The following is a 19,006-nucleotide window of genomic DNA, read 5'->3' as shown; positions in this document are numbered from 1 at the left end:
TTTAATTTTCCAACTTCTTGGATTAGATCTGTGTTCAATTCTGTTAATATATAATGACATCATGATTCTCTTTTATAACATCATGTTTTTGCCATGAGCTATGTATGTATGTATGTGTATGTAATGATACAACTGCTAAAATAAGAAAATAAAACGTCGTTTCATCTAAATAATCTTTTAAAAAGTTAAAGAAATCATCAGTTTTCAGTTCTGCAAAGCTCAGATTGCAACTAAAATTTGTTTAAGAATAAATTTTTTAAAATATTGTTTTGAATTTTTGATTGTGAATTAATGAGTTGTTGTTTATAAACTTTTTTTTTTTCAAATGCAAGAGGCCATTTCTTGTTATGACAGAGCTCCACAAATAATAAGTCCAAACAATAATTCAAGTAAAAGTAATCTAATCTTCACGACCACATCACATCTGGCATCCTTAACCTTCAGGTTTTAAATTATATATTTAGTTTAATCCTTCATCCAAGTGTAAGCAAACAAAGTTTGCCACTGAAGAATCTTCAGGACTGGTGTAACTGGTGGCAAAGGTGGACAAAGTTCTCATCACACTTTCCCTTAGTATCCCATAATGCAAAGCACATCTCCTTGCAGACATGTATAATGCTATGCATTATAGGAAGGGTCACTACCCAGACCGGTTTCGACCTTTATTGAGGTCTCTTCAGTGGGAGCCAGACCCAGAGGTGATACCAAGGGTGAAGCAATGCAGAACTCATATTCCATATGCCAGTTGCCAAAAGGGTTGCGAAACTGGTCTGGGTAGTGATCCTTCCCATAATGCATAGCATTATACATGTCTGCAAGGAGATGTGCTTTGCATTATGGGATACTAAGGAAAGTGATGAGAACTTAGTCCACCTTTGCCGTGAGTTGACCCAGTCCTGAAGATACTTTAGGCGCAAACTTTGTTTGCTTACACTTGGATAAAGGATTAAACTAAATATATAATTATAGTCTAACCAAGAGAAAAAAAATTCCAACATCTTTCTCTAATCCAGAGTAATTTAATAATAATGTGTGACATCTTTTGGCAACTGGCATATGAGTTCTGCATTGCTTCAACCACTGGGTCTGGCTCCCACTGAAGAGACCTCAATAAAGGTTGAACCCGGTCTGGGTAGTGACCCTTCCTAATGAATAGCATTATACATGTCCGCATGGAAATGTGCTTTGCATTATGAGATACTAAGAGAAAGTGGGATGAGAACGTAGTCCACCTTTGCCGCGAGTTACACCAGTCCTGAAGATACTTCAGGTGCAAACTTTGTTTGCTTACACCTGGATAAAGGATTAAACTAAATATATAATTATAGTCTACCCAAGAGAAAAAAAATTCCAACATCTTTCTCTAATCCAGAGTAATTTAATAATAATGTGTGACACCTTTTGGTAACTGGCATATGAGTTCTGCATTGCTTCAACCACTGGGTCTGGCTCCCACTGAAGAGACCTCAATAAAGGTTGAACCCGGTCTGGGTAGTGACCCTTCCTAATGAATAGCATTATACATGTCCGCATGGAAATGTGCTTTGCATTATGGGATACTAAGGAAAATGATGAGACCGTAGTCCACCATTGCCGTGAGTTGCCCCAGTCCTGAAGTATCTTCAGGACTGGGGCAAACTTTGTTTGCTTACACCTGGATAAAGGATTAAACTAAATATATAATTTATAGTCTAACCAAGAGAAAAATACTTACAGAGGGAAAAAAAAAGTGAGTCTGAAAACAGGAACCAAACCTCAAGATGAAAACACTATAGTATGAGTGGAAAAATACAAGAAATATGTTTCTGCTTTGACTTTCTGTAGGTATTTTCATGAGCATTGGTCTGATGGCATGTGCACTGCCATTCCCTCACTTTTCTTTAAATCACTCTACTGACCATGGCAAATTTTCCTGCCTGCAAAATATGGTGGATGAGAAGTGTACAACTGAAATTGAAATACCATTGAGATATCATTACAATGCAAAGTTTAAGATGGTTGATATTTCATTCACCATAGATAGATGGATGGTAAAGTCTGTTAAAAGATAACCAGCTACTAATTAATATTCATAATAAGATCAATTTCAAACTTATTGAATCGATTTCTCAACCTCCTTTTTCATTCCATCAATTCCTATTCTTTGGAACAATCTTCCTCACACTGTTTTCCACAAGAACTACCTCTGTCAAAACAAAAAATCTAGTCCTTACATCCCTGCTAACTATACTCTTGCTCAATTTCCAAGGATGGCATCACCAGAATTGTTCTGAAAAATTTCCTCTATATTAATTTTGTAAAAACCCTTCAGTAATTTGATGTCTCAACACATCACCCCTGTCAACCAATTTCTGTAACACACAAATCTTCAACTCTTCCTCTTTCCTCAACTACATGTTCAGACATAATGATGATGATGTGCTATAGGATTTTGCATCCTTGACAGTGGAAATTTTTTTTTTTTTTTTGGAAGGAGGTGGTGGAAAGAGATGTTTTCATAACTTCATGTGAGATTTCCACCATTATTGGAGGGCTGAGTTGAGTGATTTTAAAAAAGTACCTAGATTTCTAGAGAAGTGTTTCCAGATTGTCCAATCCTTATACAATCATGCTCATTTGCTATAAGTAACTAACTTATCATGGATGGGATTGTCATAAAATATATGTATATACAGGGTGTTCGGGATAAATTTGACAGTTTCGTAAGGAAAAAGAAAATCTTCTTTGTATCTATTAAATTTAATGAATTGACAAAAAAACATTACAGGCAGAGTTAATTACAATACTATCAACAAGATTTACTCAAAATAACCACCATTAGCATCGATCACAGCTTCAATTCTGCTTCGGAACCTCGAACAAGCTGATGCTACAGTCTCCCTGGGAAGGGCCGCAAAAACTGTTTTAATTTTATCCATTAACTGGGCTTTTGTATTACTGGAAGTGCGATTGGTGTCTTTTTCAACTGCGCCCCATACAAAATAATCCATGGGGTTAAGGTCTGGGGAGTTTGGAGGCCAAACATTTGGACTGGTGAAGTCGTAGAAATTTTCAGACAACCATTTTTGACTTTTCCCAGAGGTGTGGCAAGGGGCCGAATCCTGCTGCCATACATACGGCCTACCATTGGCTACCCTTGTTATCCAGGGCTTGACTACAGTTAGCAACTCCATGAACAAAGCCCGAATTCCAATGCCAGGGTTCTTCAACACCTGTTCCTGCAGATTTGCGAGGAATTCTGCTGTACGAACGCAATCAGATCGTCTGCTAGGGATCTTTCTTCTTGCTACATCCTCGTAGTCACCATTGCAAGTCTCTAGTTCATGCCTGATTGTTTTTACTGTATTCAGGGAGCATTGGGCAGCAGTCGTAATATCCTTATTTTGATGGCGGGCACGAATCCTCATGATACAAGTTATTCTCTTCCATGATTCAGGTGGGTTCCAGCTATCCATCCTTTCTGACATCTTGTATATGAATGAAGAAGGGTCCAAACTTTTAAATGAAGAGAAGTGTGTGTTAATACATGTAACTTACGGAAAAATATAATTAATTATAAATATGTCAAATTTATCCCGAACACCCTGTATATTAATTTAAATATAAATTACTTTCCAAACTAAAATTCAGTCTAAAAAAAATTATAACAAACCTGGCGTAATTCTTCTCTTAACCTCCTTTCATCCTCTTCCCTTTCTCTATCAGGTAAGAAACTTGTATCAACATCTGGATTCTTGCCAATTTTTTTTTTCTTTTTTCTTGGTCCTTCAAGATCCAGAAAATCACTCGATGAATCAGAGTAAAAGTCATTATTTTCAATGTTATGAGAGTTTTTATCATCAATATGAGAATCCCCATGATTTTCACTATCATCATCATCACTATCTACTTCATTTTCAACTTTGATTTCCACTTTATCTTCACTTTCTTCTTTTTCTTCTTCTTCTTCTTCTGCTTCCTTTTCCTCTTTTTCTACTTCCTCTTCCTTCTTCCCTTCATCAACCTCATCTTCTTCTTCTTCATCATCCATTCTAAATGATAGAGCAGCAATCTAAATAATTGATGAATTCACATATTAATGAGAATTATAATTATAAAAATTTACAGTGATCAACTAAATGTTTATTATTAATAATCATCCACTACCTCTACTAAATAAATAAATAAAAATATTGATAATCTAATTAACTGCTATAACAAATTTATGAAAATCAGCAATATCAAAGACTAAAAATATAAACATAGACAGGAAGAAAACATAAGTGAAATTCTCAACGGTGAACCTATAAAACAGGCAATACATTACAGCCATTTTAGGCAACTCTTTAATTCAGCCAAAAAATATCCAACTCATAGTACAGTTTGACAGTATTCAATGAATTTTAATTCATGATTCTGAGAGTTGATTTGAAAGGGACTGAATGGGGAAATTCTTCTTATTATTATGGTCTACTCCATGGAATTCTTAGACTCATTGAGGTAGGCCCTAAACATCATGGCAAGCATTATCTAACATTCATGCAATAACTATCTTACTTTGTTTTGAACTCAATCATAGTCACGGCACCTACAACAGATTCTGGCAACCTATTCCACTTATCCACCACTCCCCAAGCAAAAAATCTAGTCCTTACATCCCTGTTAACTACACTCTTGCTCAATTTCCAAGGATGGCACCACCAGAATTGTTTTGAAAAATTTCCTCTTATATTAATTTTGTAAAAACCCTTCAGTAATTTGATGTCTCAACACATCACTCCTTTTCTACCTGTTAACCAATTTCTGTAACACACAAATCTTCAACCTGTCATCATGAGGTTTATTCCATAGACCTACTACCATCCTGGTCACTTGCCTTTGGATCCTCTCTGCCTCATCGCGAAACCCACCAGATCTGTGAAAATAGTCAAGATGGATTCTTACCAAGGCTCGATAAAGAGATATAATAAATTGCTTGTCTCTGCTCATCAGGGTATTCTTCAGTAACCAAGTAATCCAATGAACTTTAGCCACTTTTGCAAAATGCCTTCTAACTTTAACTCCCTATCCACAAACATCCCCAAATCCCTGGCATCATCAATTTCTTGGAGTACAGTTCCATCAATGTGGTACATCTTTTTGTCATTTTTAATCTTTAATATATAAAGATTTTTTAATCTTTTTTGTCCTAAAATGCATATACCCTTACACTTTGCTACATTAAACTGACATCTAATCTCCCTTGTCCAGACAGCCAGTCTATCCAAATCATCCTGCAATATTTTAAATCATCTGTATTAACTATGCTCTACCCAATTTTGCATCATTGGCAAACAACTGAACAGTTCCTCTCAGGTCCTTTCCTATATCATTAACATATAAATTAAACAGCAGTGGCCCAAGAACAGACCCTGTGGCATGCCACTAGTCACAGGCCTTCTTCTGGACTCTACTCCCGAATAAATTACTCTCTGATATCTCTCCATCGTCCACCCTCTTATCCACTTTTTATTATTATTATCATTTTGACACCTCCAGGGAGTCCAAAGACTCATCGAGGGAGAGTGTGCCGACAGCATTGAACGATTGATCCCCTTCCAACTACTAACCGCGCTCAAACTTACTTAACTGAGCCATTAGTAGCAGAGGCTCTACCAATCGACCAACCTTCGCCGGCTAATCCACTTCATGAACTTCATATCCATCCCCCATGTGCTGCAATTTATTGATTAGAATTCCATGCAGTATCCTATCAAAAGCTTTTGCAAAGTCCAGCAGTATCACTGTAAACTTTATCCAACTCAGCTGTCAGTGTGTTATAAAATGTGAGCAAGTTACTGAAGCACAATCTACCCTTCACAAAACCATGTTACCCCAATACAGTATCCCATTTCGGTCTATCCATTCCTGTATTTTGCTCTTGACTAACTTCTCCAGTACTACCTTAACATCAACTCCTGATATGCTAATCAGTTGGTAATTTGCTACATCAGTCTTAAAGCTTTGTTTATGCAATGGAACTAATTTCCCTCTTTCCACCCCTTGAAACTAATCCAGATCTGAGACTTAACAATGTGGACAAAACACTGACAATTCCCTAGCACCTTCACATAAAACTTGAGCCGGCATACCATCTAATCCCATAGCTGTGTTCATATTATCATCATCAAATTCCTGCCATGTATATACCCTCAAGGAGTGCAAGATATGATAGTACTACATGAAAAATTTACATTACTAACTTCCTATCTACAAGTTTCCTCCAAATCAGTCTGTTACTTGTCAAGAGGTAATTACATAAGGTTCTGCAATATGCTATGCACCTCCATTTAATTTACTTCAGTTTCCATATAATCCTTTGTCTCTCTTGTTACTACAATATCTCTACCTGCATTATATACTCTTACAAAGTGTTCAAGTAATTCTACTATTTTGCCTGATTCAGTTACCTCCCTACCATCGGCATTCATTAAAATCATTCTGCCATACATATTCTTCCTTTTACTTGCAACATACTGAGATTATCTTCAGACTGCACTACTAATTCCCTTACATACTCTGCTTTTGCATTTCTTACCACACTGGTTACCCTTCTGGCCTGCACTTCGTACTTGTGCCTATAGGTCACTTTTCTCCTTAAATTCCGTCCACAATTGTTTCTTTTTTTTGTAGCTCCAGCTTAATGATAGTATACATCCATTTAACTTGCAATTGATTTATTTTCCTGACTCTAAGTATGAAGTCTGTAATTACTTCCCTCAAATACTCCTTTACCACTTCCCATGCACTATCAAACATCCAGCTCTTGCAGTTTCACATACCATGGTACTGATCCAAGCAATCTCCTAAGCTTGTCATACCTACCAACCCTGTAATTCCACACACACCCCCTCTTAACTGAAAATTATATATATTTAACCACCTACCAGGTCAAGACCATATGACCACTCTCACCAGTTGGTGGCAATATGGTCATATTGGTTATGGACAAATTTGCTGATGCAGTTACTAAATCTAACACTCTCAAATCCATAGTACATTCTATCACATGCTGTCTCAGGTAATTATTCCTTAATAACTGCATAAATTCCATTTCCTTCCTCCCATGTGCCTTCTCCTCCTTCCAATCTATGTTTCCATAGTTGAAGTCCCCCATAATAATTACCCACCTTCCATTCATTGAGCTTATTTGCCAATGCATATTGTCCCCATCATCCTTTACATCCCCTTGACTATAGAAGTATCCAACTGTATATTTGTTCTGCTCTACTATCTCACACCAGATGGCCTCAAATGTGCTATTTTCACTGGGCTGCAATTGAGCTTATACTCTCTTGGGTTGCACTTCAATGGCTATCATCAATAATACTTCTTCCCCCATTCTTTTCCCTCTGTCCGTTCATTCTATCCCATTAATTATATCATATTCTGTCAGCCATGTCTCACTAATGCCAATAACTTTTGGCTAGGATGAACTAACCAAAGCCCCTTAGGCACACTGATGTCCTGACACTTTATACTAACTATCCCATTTTCTGATTTGTTACCAGTACTAACTTAGGCATTTTATGAAGATTCTTATACTCAACTGCCTCAGTGATATCTGTGTACCCACTCAACAGCTTATCTCCCTTCCCCAAAACTCTAGTTTCCCTGATTTTGCACATCCACTGTCACTTCATTCAACAACACTTTTGACATATTCTGAATACCAAATCCATTCAGATACAAGCCATCCTTCTTATACAAGTGTTCATCAAACTCACTCCACAAATTTGACACTACTCCTCCGGCATAACCTATGTATCGAATCATTCACTATTATGGCTCTCCTTCTCAGCTCATACCTTTTCTAACTTTTTCATACCATACTTTCTTCCTTTCAAATCATTTGTTCCAGCAAAAACAATCAACTCTTTCACTTTATCCTTTTGAACTTTAATAACCTTGCTAATATTGTTAATTTTTGCATCCAGAAATTTTGTCACTCTCTTGCCAATCACACCTCTTATGATAGAGGAATTTCAGAATTACAGAGGTATTTCTCTAATGAGTGTTCCTGGTAAGATTTAAGTAGGTATATTTCAGAAACAGAAAAAATTGTGGAATGGAAGCTTTAATAACAAACTGGAGATTCAGGACAAATAGTCAGGATCAAATTTTTACTTGAAGACAAATAGAGAATTCATGGGAATATAACAAGGATCTGCCGGCAAAGGTTGGTCGATTGGTAGAGCCTCTGCTACTAATGGCTCAGTTAAGTAAGTTTGAGCGCGGTTAGTAGTTGGAAGGGGGCCAATCGTTCGATGCTGTTGGCACACTCTCCCTCGATGAGTCTTTGGACTCCCTGGAGGTGTCAAATAATAATAATAATAATAATCTGTATTTAAGTTTTGTAGATCTGGAAAAGGCATAAGACAAGGTGCAAAGAGAAAAGCTGTTTTAAATGCTACAATTATATGGTGAAAATGGGACATACTATCAAGCAATACTTAGTCTAGATTTGAGCTGTAAGTCACCAGTTTAGAATTGAAGGAGGTACAGGAAGATGGTTTGATATTAAATCAGGTGTAACACAAGAGTGTACATTGTCTCCACTTATTCATCATCTATATGGGTCACATTATGAAGGAAAGTGGTATTAAACCTGATATCAAAATTGGAGATGTTAATCTCAGTTCTTTACCTTATGCAGATGATGTATACTTCTAAATAAATCCAATTCAAGTCTGCACGATTCCAACACTAAATTTAATAACTGCTATGATAAATTTGGTAAATAATTTTTCAGCAATAAAAAGACAGACAATGAAAATAGGCAGAAATACTGAAAACATCAACTGCATTCTGAATGGAAACCCTACAAAACAAGTAAAACATTTCAGCTATTTAGGCACAATTTTTAGTGAAAATAACAAATTAAATATGGAAATAACAGCAGAATTAGTAAAACTGTTATTGGTTCATGTTCCATATAAATTACCAAATTTATATGGAACATGAGAGAGATCAGTCAAAACACTAAACCAGTTGTATACAAAGCGGTTTTTCATACCAATTTTAATTTATGGATCTGAGAGCTGGTTTAAAAATAAAACACTTGATCAAAGACTGAAGACCAAAGATATGAAAGTTCTCAGAAAGATTAGGGAAGCAAAACAGATAGTATCAATGGCAGTATCATATTAAAAATTAGGATATTAGAAAAGAACTTGACATTGTGTAAATGTTTGTTAGTGTATGAATCCCACAATGAGTCTTTGGATTTCATAAGATGGCATGTATAATAATAAAGAGGACAATATAAAAAAAAAGTATATTTCTTGAAGAAAACTTAATAATGTAATAATGACAACAAAAACAGTGAAGTAGCACCAGAAATTATTGGATTCTGTATAAATGGAACACATTTAGTGCTGTTTGAAATAATTTATATACTAAAACCAATTTAAAACTAAAATTGAAATGGCTTAACAAATTTTAGAGGAAGATCTCAAATTACCAAATTTCATCACAGTCTAGTGAAGAGTAGCACTGTTATATGGATCGGTGAAACAATCTAATTTCATTATGCAGTGCTACAACACACATGCCTAATAACACAGATATATGTTTCAGGAATTCTTCTAGATCTCCACATTTTTTTCCCTTGGAGGTTAGTTACTGTATGAAGTAAAGGATATATACATAGAAATTACCAGAAAAAGACAAACCACAACAAAAAAAAGACACATAAATAAAGAAACAAATTATAAAAATAAAAAAAATAAATTTAAACATCACCTGTCTTTGTTGTCTTTCTTTGGCCTCTCGCTTTTCCTGAATCTCTCTCTGCCTTTGAAGTTCTTTTTCATGTTGTTTTTGTGCTAACTGTCTTTCTCTTTCTTTTATGACATCTTCTTGTTTGGCCTAATATGCACAAAGATAGAATAGCAGTAAAAATACATATAAACTAATGAGAATTTATGGAAGCATTTGCTTGCAATCAACTAAATGTTTTTTAGTCTACTGAAATAGAAATCCCAAGACAAAACGATCACACGTTGCTGTACTTTTCAGGGAAGAACAGCCACATAAGAGAACCATCAGTTGACTATAATGAAAGAAAAATATATAATCCTGAAGGGGAATTGCATTATTGTTTCCCCATTACATAGCGCATCTGTTCTCCTATCTGACCTTTTCAAACCATGACTTAACACATAAAACTCAATGGTTCCGATGTGCAATACTTGTAGCTTTATTAGTGATCTGAAACCCCCCATCACACACCTAACATCTAAAAATATAAAAGCTAAGCTAATTAAATTGAAATATATATTGATCTTTAATTGACCATGATTTATAAACATCTAATACCAACAAGTTCTGCCGACATGGCTGTCCGGCTTCTTCAGGGCTTATAACGGTAAGAGAAAAAAACTCAAAGTGGCTAGTACAGAGAAAATGGAGTAACACTATCTTATAAATTAAAACAGAACGCATAACATTACATATGGAGCATGTTGTGTTAGTTACTGTTACGAGAACACGTTCTGTAGTTTTGAGAGAAATTAAATTCTGGCAGACTGAGTGATCTTATTAAGATTACTTAATAAGATCTGCCACTACCTGCCAGAGTTTAATTTTGCTCAAAACTATAGAACACGCTCTCATAACAGTGACTAGCATAACATGCTCCATACGTGTAATATTACGCATTCTGTTTTAATTTATACGATAGTGTTACTCCATTTTCTCTGTACTAGTCACTTTTTGAGTTTTTTTTCTCTTACTGTTATAATCCCTGAAGAAGCCAGACAGCCCCATCGGCAAAACTTGTTGGTATTAGATGTTTATAAATCATGGTCAATTAAAGATCAATATATATTTTAATTGCATGTTTGAATGACCAAATATAATCAAAAGAATAAAAGCTAATTGTCGTATATGTTGTTATTTCTTGTTGTTGTGGTTTTCCTGATTATGTGAATGGTGAATAACTATTTAACATTGGAAAAAATCTACTTCTAATATCAATTATTTGCAATTTAACCAATTAACTGAACATCAAACACCAAAAGATCACGACGAACTATATGAACTAGTTTATGCTTTATAACTACCTTATAAAGAGCTGTGTAAGTGAAGAATATTTCTGCAGCATACTTGGTAGAGTGATACAAGCTCTTTGAAAGTTCCATGTCTGAATCTCATCTCAGATGCAAGAAATATAAAGTGGCTAGAGAAAATCTACAGCTTACTTTGTAGTGTCAACAAAACTCTAAACAACAACTGAAAAGGTGAGTGTGGTAGTGGAAGGGAGAAGACAACAACCAAAAGTAGTGAAGTGCAGTATATCCTCCCCCCCCTTTTTTTGGTGGGTATGTTCCACCAAAAAAAAGGGGAGATATGCTGCACTATATCAGAATCACAACAGAAACCAGGAGACCAGACCTGTGCACAATAGTCCAAATGAGGTCTTACCAAGGTTTGTAAAGAGGCAAAATGACATCCTTATCTTAATATGTGAAGGTTCGTTTCAGCATTGCAATTATCTTTCGAGTTGTATTTGCAATCATTGCAACATGGTCTCCAGAACTTCAACTTCCTATCTACTAACACTCCAAGATCCTTACCCTCATCAGTTTCTTCTAGCATAATCCCACCAATATAATACAACTAATCTAATCAAGCCAAAGTGAATGACTTTGCATTTACTGACATTGAACTAACATCCATTTTCCCATGCCCACAATTCTAGCTTATTCAAATCATTCTGCAAGTACTACATATTAGCAGCATTCCTGATTACCCTACCTATCTTTGCATCATCAGCATGTGATGATGGTAACCCAAATAACTGTATGTGTCATTTGTCAAATCTTTCCCAATATCATTAATGCACAGACTGAATAACATCAGATCAAGGACTGATCCTTGTGGTATAGTACTGGTTATTTATATTTTTTTATTTATTCTTTTTTTTTTTTTTTTATTAATCTTTGTACTGGTTATGGGCAGTACTACTCTTACATCATGCTAGACATTTCGTCCAGACTTGATATAGCCTAAGCCTTTACAAGTGTTTTACCCTATGCCTATTTTAGTTATTATTGTAGTCATTCTCTGGTGGCAATGCCATGTCACTAGTTGCCCTGTAGGACCCTCAAGGAAAGAACTTTTATATCCTTCTGCGTAAGTCCAAGCTGTTTTAAGTCCTTGTAACTATCTGCACTCCATATGTCATGTAAAGAGATCGTGGCGCTGGTAAATTTCGGAGTTGCCCCATGCTCCTCCTGTATCTTACTAACTAGATCTTGGTTATTTTTATAATAGTTTACTTTATTATTATGGCTATAGGCGCCCTGTTCCCCCAACCTAGGTATCAACTACCCAAACATCACCATCTCTTTTAATCGCTAAATCTGGCTTAGGCAAACCTGCGGAGGTCCTATAATGTGGTTCCACCGCAGTCTCCCAACCTTTGTTCTTAAAGCGGTTGTTCAGAATGGAGACCACGGCATCATGCCTCTGCACGTGAACCCCATGTGTGCGGAAGCAACACTGAGCTATATGAGACAATGTCTCACTGTAGTGGCAGCCAGCCCTACAGTTTGAGTCGTCACTACCCCATTGAGCTGTGCGGGCTCGAGTAGGCAGGGCATTGATCCTCGTCCTGATAAGGTCAATATACTCGAACCCAGGGAGGAGTCTGGTGCCATCCCTTACCCAATCATGCTGGGGAGGCACCAGATATGACTTTTAAAGGAGCACTATGTACAGAACAGTGCAACAGAGATGCCCACCTCTTGTGTTCTGCAGGTGCTGACTCGATTAAAGTACCTTGATAATGGGACCAGCCTTTAGCCTACCTAAAGTCTTCTTGTATTAATGGACTATAGAAAGCCTCTCTCTGCAGATAGGGGAAGAAGACAGTTCTAACTGCGCGATTCTTGACAGCTGCAGGCGTAGGATCAGCCATCTAAGTGATGGAACCCCGAGCCCACCATCCTTCACCCTCACATGGAAATATGCAGTGAGTGTCAGGCGGCAGTCGGAGCCATGATCTCACAGCTGAACGGATAGCCCTGTCCATTCAGGACAGTACCGAGATATATGTCCTACCAAGCACCAACTTGTGGTAAAAGCGAGGTAGGAGATAGTGGGAAAGGAGAAACAGTCTTTGCTGGGGCTTGAGAGGAGCTTTCCTCAAAGAAGCGATCCCAGCTTCTAGGATAGAAGGGACAGAAGACCTTCCCTTTGGGGTGAACATGATACCGAGGTATCTCCACTCTTCCAGGATGGTCAAAGCATGCAACGGCCTCCCGTGCAGGGAAAACTCTATAGTCTCGACCTTAAGCTTTTTGTCATGACCATAGGGGACAAGAGCTAAAAAGCAGGACTTCTCTACATTAATAGAAAGGCCTCGAATAGAGAAGTCAACTGCCTGGTCAAGGAGTCCTGCAAGCCTATCTTAGTAGAGGCTATGAGAATAAGATCATCTGCAAAGGCCATAGCATTAAAGGAAGAAGCACCTAGAGAGTAGCCTATATGGCTAGGAAAAGAGTGAAGAAACTCATCTATGATGCAGTTAAAGAAAAGGGGAGATAGAGGATCACCTTGACAAACACCCTGCACTGTGGGAATAGAAGTTGCACAGGACCCTGTAGTGATCGCGATGGAGCTACCCAAGTATAGCTCCATAACATAGGAAAGAAAGGGTTCTGGACATCCTGCAATAGACAGCACTCGAAGGAGAGCAGGAAGGGAGACACTATCAAAGGCCTTTTGGAGGTCCAGCGACGCCATATATAGAGGCTTAAGGTGGTGTCGGAAATCGGAGAGAAGAGAAGAAAGAAGATATATATTCTCGGCACAACAGTCCAAATGGACAAAAGCTCTCTGTCTATAATCATGCTGTATATGTTGCTGAAGTCGTTTAACTAATATTTTATGATAGAATCTAAGTAACACTGGGGAGATGGTAATAAGTTTGATGCACAGCTTGAAGTTTCTTCGGAATGAAGATAGTTCTTGAAGCACGTAGGTATGGTGGTATTGCTTTACTAGAAAGGAGAATGTCCACTAAGTCTTGAAGAATCTTCAATGGCACCTTCCGAAGCCTAGATGCAGGAAATCTTAAATCTTGCAGACTCGCATCCCCTGTATACAACTTTCTGATATGTCAGTCAGCCATCCTCTTATCTATGCTAATATTCTATAATCGAAACCCATATTCTACAATTTATACAACAGTCTACCATGCTGCAGATTTTATGCTATAAAAAAACAACCAAAGTTGTTTTATATAGCATAAAATCTCTTATATTCTTTTTCTATTTTAAAATACCAGACGAGTGTTTAAAAATCTACATATTTATAAGTTTCTATGCAGATATATATGCTAGGTATTTGCACAACTAACTTTGAAACCTTGGGTGATGATGTCTCCAAATTAACTGCTCCAGGTCAAAACATGTTGAACATACTTGAGATGGCTCCAATTAGATGAAAATGTCCATGTTACAGAAATATTTATGTCAGATAATTAATGGCTAGATATATACGAAGGGATTCTACTTATATGCAACAAGCAGAATCCCCTCGTAGATAATAAAACAGATTAAACTTTATCTAGCAATGCAACTTTTTATTTTTTAAGTCTGCTAACAAATGAAGTAATGTTATGGACTTTCGTCCAACTTTTATTAACAGGGTGGACAGAAAATCATGATCTGGAAAAGTGTTATAATGATAATCTATCATAGTACAATAAATATTCTAAATATTAATTCTTACCTTCATTTCATCAAGAGTAACTAAACCTATAGTACTAGACTTTAATTGCTGTTCTACAGCATCATAATGAGTGGCAAATTTATTTTCTATGTTAGATAATTTCATTTCTTCTTCAATTTTCCGCTTCCGGTGTTCCAATTCCTCAAGGGCCTTTTCACGCTTCTTTTTTAACTGCAAGGCTCTTCCAGCCTCACTTGCTGCACCTTTATAGAGTGCCATTTTCCTGTAAAGAAAGAAAAATATTATTAATAATAAGAAGAATATATATCATCACCACTGTTGTTTGAGAGCATCTCAGAAAAGATCATGCAAGAAATCAAAACACAAAGAAGTATCTCAATTGGTGGAAGAAACATAAATAACATAAGATATGCAGATAATACAGCACTAATCAGTGAAAATGAAGAGGACATGCAAAGTATAATTATTAAGCAAACAGAGAACTGATAAATTTGAACTAGAGATAAACAGACAGAAACAAAGACAGTGATAATCCTAGATAAAGTGATCAATAAAACCTAAACATAACCTTAGAAGGCTACCTCATAAAATAAGTAGACAGGTGTGTATATCTGGGAAGTCTCCTTATGATGAAAAACGTGAACAAGAAATAAAAAAGAATAAAAGAATACAACGTATTCCACATTAATGTATAAATCAGAAACATGGACTATTGGAAAAGAAATGGACAGATAAAAGACTGATAGATCTGGAGATATGGTTACTAAGAAGTATTTGAATATTAACGAGTATTTGAAAGAGCAAACCAAAAAAGAAACTTACTAAAAGACTGAAAAGATGAAAATGAATTTCTTAGAGCATGCTCTAAGAGAAGGGTTGACCAATACAATCATCACAGGAAATCTACAGGGAATATCAAGAAGCTGAAATTTTCACCTAATCAAGATTTGTCCACCAAGTCTGACACAATTACCTTGTACATTTTCTCTGATTCTTCTTATTATTATTAATATTTAACTGAGTTCTGTGTCACTGTTCGATTTGTCCATTTCAGGACTAGGTAACTCGTATATAGAAGCTAATAACTTCACATCACTTGCCTTAGCATCCCATAATGCAAAGCACATATCCTTATGGATATGTATAATGATATGCATTATGGTATACACTACCCAGACCAGCTTTGACCTTTACTGAGATTTCATTAGCTTTTATATACGAGTTGCCCAGTCTTGAAATTACTTCAAGTGCAAACTTTGTTTGCTTACACTTCGATAGAGGATTAAACCAAGACTATAATTTCTTGGCATCTTTAATTTATAGTATAACCAGGTGAAAAAACTTCCAGCATCTATGTCTAATCCAGAGCATTTGGTTGCTCATATATGGAAATATGACTTCTGCATTACTTCAACCTTGGTATCACTTCTGGGTTTGGCTCCCACTGATGAGACCTCAATAAAGTTGAAACCAATCTGGGTAGTGACCCCTCCCACAATGCATAGCATTATACATGTCCATAAGGATATGTGCTTTGCATTATGGGATACTAAGGCAAGTGACATGAAGTCATTAACTTTTATATACAAGTTGCTCAGTCCTGAAATTACTTCAGGTGCAAACTTTGTTTGCTTACATTTGGATAAAGGATTAAACCAAGTATATAATTTCTTGGTATCTTTAATTTATGTGTGCACTGTATTTAGTATGCACATAATTAGCATCAATGTTCTATATGTAGTGATAGATCTGGAGACATCTGGAATGGAAATGACCCAGTTCTGCATAATGATGCTGGCCTGGTTGGTTAGCATATTAGCTCTCCAGCCAAAAGGCTGCAGGTTTCAAATCCTGCCTAGGGCATCAATTTTTGCAATCGTCTTTCACCTTCATATGCTCATCCATACACATATGCATACATTCTAAGATGGACTGGGTCACCATGGGAGAAGTAGACTCCAATTCTCCAACAATGTGAGAAGCCTTCACCCTGTAGTGGGTGAAAATATAGGCTAATCATAATCATTTGCATAATGATAAACAACTCCCTACCACACACACTATACATTATCATTAAAACAATTTTATAATTAAAATTAAATCAAAAACATTAAAACTAGCATGCCATATATATTTAAACAAACTTTTAACAGGTAAAAGTATGAAAAGGTTTGGAAAAGATAGGCATAGAAAAAAATGTTATTATAAAGAACATGTATATTAAATTCAAATATGTATAAATAAATTCAAAGTGGCGCACACTTAAAAATGGACTGTAACATGGAAGTGTCATATCTCCATTGCTGTTCATTATGATGAATAGTTTCCTAGATATGGTTAATGACAAGAAAGGAGAAACAGCTATGCTTGAAGATGATGTGGCGATTTGGGCACATTCAGTAGAATTATAGATGAAACTGGACAGATGGAACAGGATGACACAGAATTAGGGGTTATATATTAATAGCAGGAAGTGTGAGAGAATTGTTTTAAATCACAGTAGAAATGTTAATGATGTTAGAATCAATAAGCAAAATTTGAAGGGAAGTCAATGTGTCATTTCCACAATGCTATACAAAGTGTAGTGCTTAATTACACTTGAATAAAGGATTCAACAAGAATATACTTTCTTGGTATCTTTAACTTAACATAATGCCTTAGGAGGGATTAGGGTTAAATAATACAGAAACTATGCTCTAAAGACCAAAATGGAATTTTATTCCAAACTACTTCAGGCTTCAAATAGGAAAAGAAGTGGGAGGCAACAAAAATTACCTATAAATAAAGATTTTTAGAAATATCCATGCCTAGTTTCATTTGAACACAATGCCTATTGGCTGGAAATGTCTCCACTTTCCTACCAACAGATTGGATGATGATAATATTTTTGCAATTAATTTTATAAAGCCTGTTTTTTTTTTAATTATCTTTATCTGAGAACATTGGAAAGGAATGGGTAGGAGTAATAAAAAAATAATAAAGAAATCACTGAAAAAAATCTTAGCAAAGACAGCTAAAAAATACAATATAACAGTTATGGAATGCAGTTTTGCTTAGTTTTCATGATGGTACTGAACATGAGCTGATCATTTGACTGTAGTATGTGCAACCAAACTGCTAGTTCACTTTCTGTAGTAAAGAGCATAGATATCTTCAGCACTATAGCTGCACCTTTGTAGCCATGGTGTTTGCATATATGCTCAAAGAACTTCAGTGGCACAGTACTGAAAATGGAGAATCAGTTATGGAATGGCATTACATCTGTTTCCTATGTTTTCATAGATAAGGAGACAGTTTACTATTTGACTGTTACCACTTATAGAAAAGTAGCATTTGAGGATAAAAATTACATCAGTCATGCATAGGCCAGTATTTGTGAGAAACAAGGAAAAGAAGACGATTTCTGCAAATTAGCCAAAAGAAAACTTTCCTGGATCAAACTAAGGAAAAAAAAAAAATTGTACTTAACCCTTCATGAATTTACTTTCTACATTTAATAACGGAAGACCGTCTGTAACCAAATACAAGAGAATAAACTATACTTTCAAACTGTATTATACTGTAAGATTAATAAATCTCTGTATCCGAATTCACTTAATCTGCCTGTGGTATTCGATTTTAGGGTATCCAAATCAAGCATGTTTTCAGAATGACAGGGTTTAATGTTAGAATATTTTTAGTTAACATTATCATATCAACCAGTTAGAACATTTTTATTGTAAAATAATAATACATACTTTTCTAATAATATGAACTTCGCAACCGACACCTAGTTTGTATTTAGATTTACTTTTGGAAGGGGACCAATCGTTCGATGTTGTTGGCACACTCTCCCTCGATGAGTTTTTGGACTCCCTGGAGGTGTCAAATAATAATAATAATAATTATTATTATGAAAAGTTTACGTTCATTGAAAACTACCCATTCCACCTTTCAAATACAAGCAATCATCACAACCCAACGCGACACCTGCCTTACAAGATCTACGAAATATAAGTGAAAAATTAATGAGAAAAAGGGACGAAAATGTTTGAAAAGAAAATCAAGAACTTCATTACAATATTCTTATTATTATTTTAATACAGCTGCAAGAAGCCACAGGGTCTAAAGCAAATAAGCGCCGCCCAGGATGCTATCATTACGTGCCACATCCAAGGACCCATCGAGAAAGCACACCTACTCTACAGCTCTCCACCTTCTTCACCACTCAACTGAAATCATCATCTACACTATCGCCATCTACCGCTCACTACAACAATTAGTATTTTCATTGACAATCACAAAC

The 19,006-nt window shown here is 36.0% G+C and overlaps 1 protein-coding gene across 1 annotated transcript in view; it reads right to left on the bottom strand.

Annotated features, from left to right (window-relative positions):
- LOC150102151 (protein FAM50 homolog) overlaps positions 1–18,788 on the bottom strand; it is a 37,232-nt gene extending 18,444 nt beyond the window's left edge. The window contains exons 1-4 of the mRNA XM_090399042.1: positions 18,459–18,788; positions 14,761–14,983; positions 9,763–9,888; positions 3,653–4,051 (exon numbers count right to left, since the gene is read on the bottom strand). Of these exons, the coding sequence (XP_090255168.1) occupies positions 3,653–4,051; positions 9,763–9,888; positions 14,761–14,979 (744 nt within the window). The 5' untranslated portion in view covers positions 14,980–14,983; positions 18,459–18,788. The remainder of the gene's footprint in view (positions 1–3,652; positions 4,052–9,762; positions 9,889–14,760; positions 14,984–18,458) is intronic.
- Between the last annotated feature and the right edge of the window lie 218 nt (positions 18,789–19,006).

This window comes from Typopeltis vanoorti, chromosome 10, assembly GCF_054136105.1.
Source record: "Typopeltis vanoorti isolate ZY-2024b chromosome 10, IOZ_Tvanoo_1.0, whole genome shotgun sequence".
In the NCBI taxonomy this organism is placed as follows: domain Eukaryota; kingdom Metazoa; phylum Arthropoda; class Arachnida; order Uropygi; family Thelyphonidae; genus Typopeltis; species Typopeltis vanoorti.
This window is presented reverse-complemented; position numbering and strand designations above follow the sequence as displayed.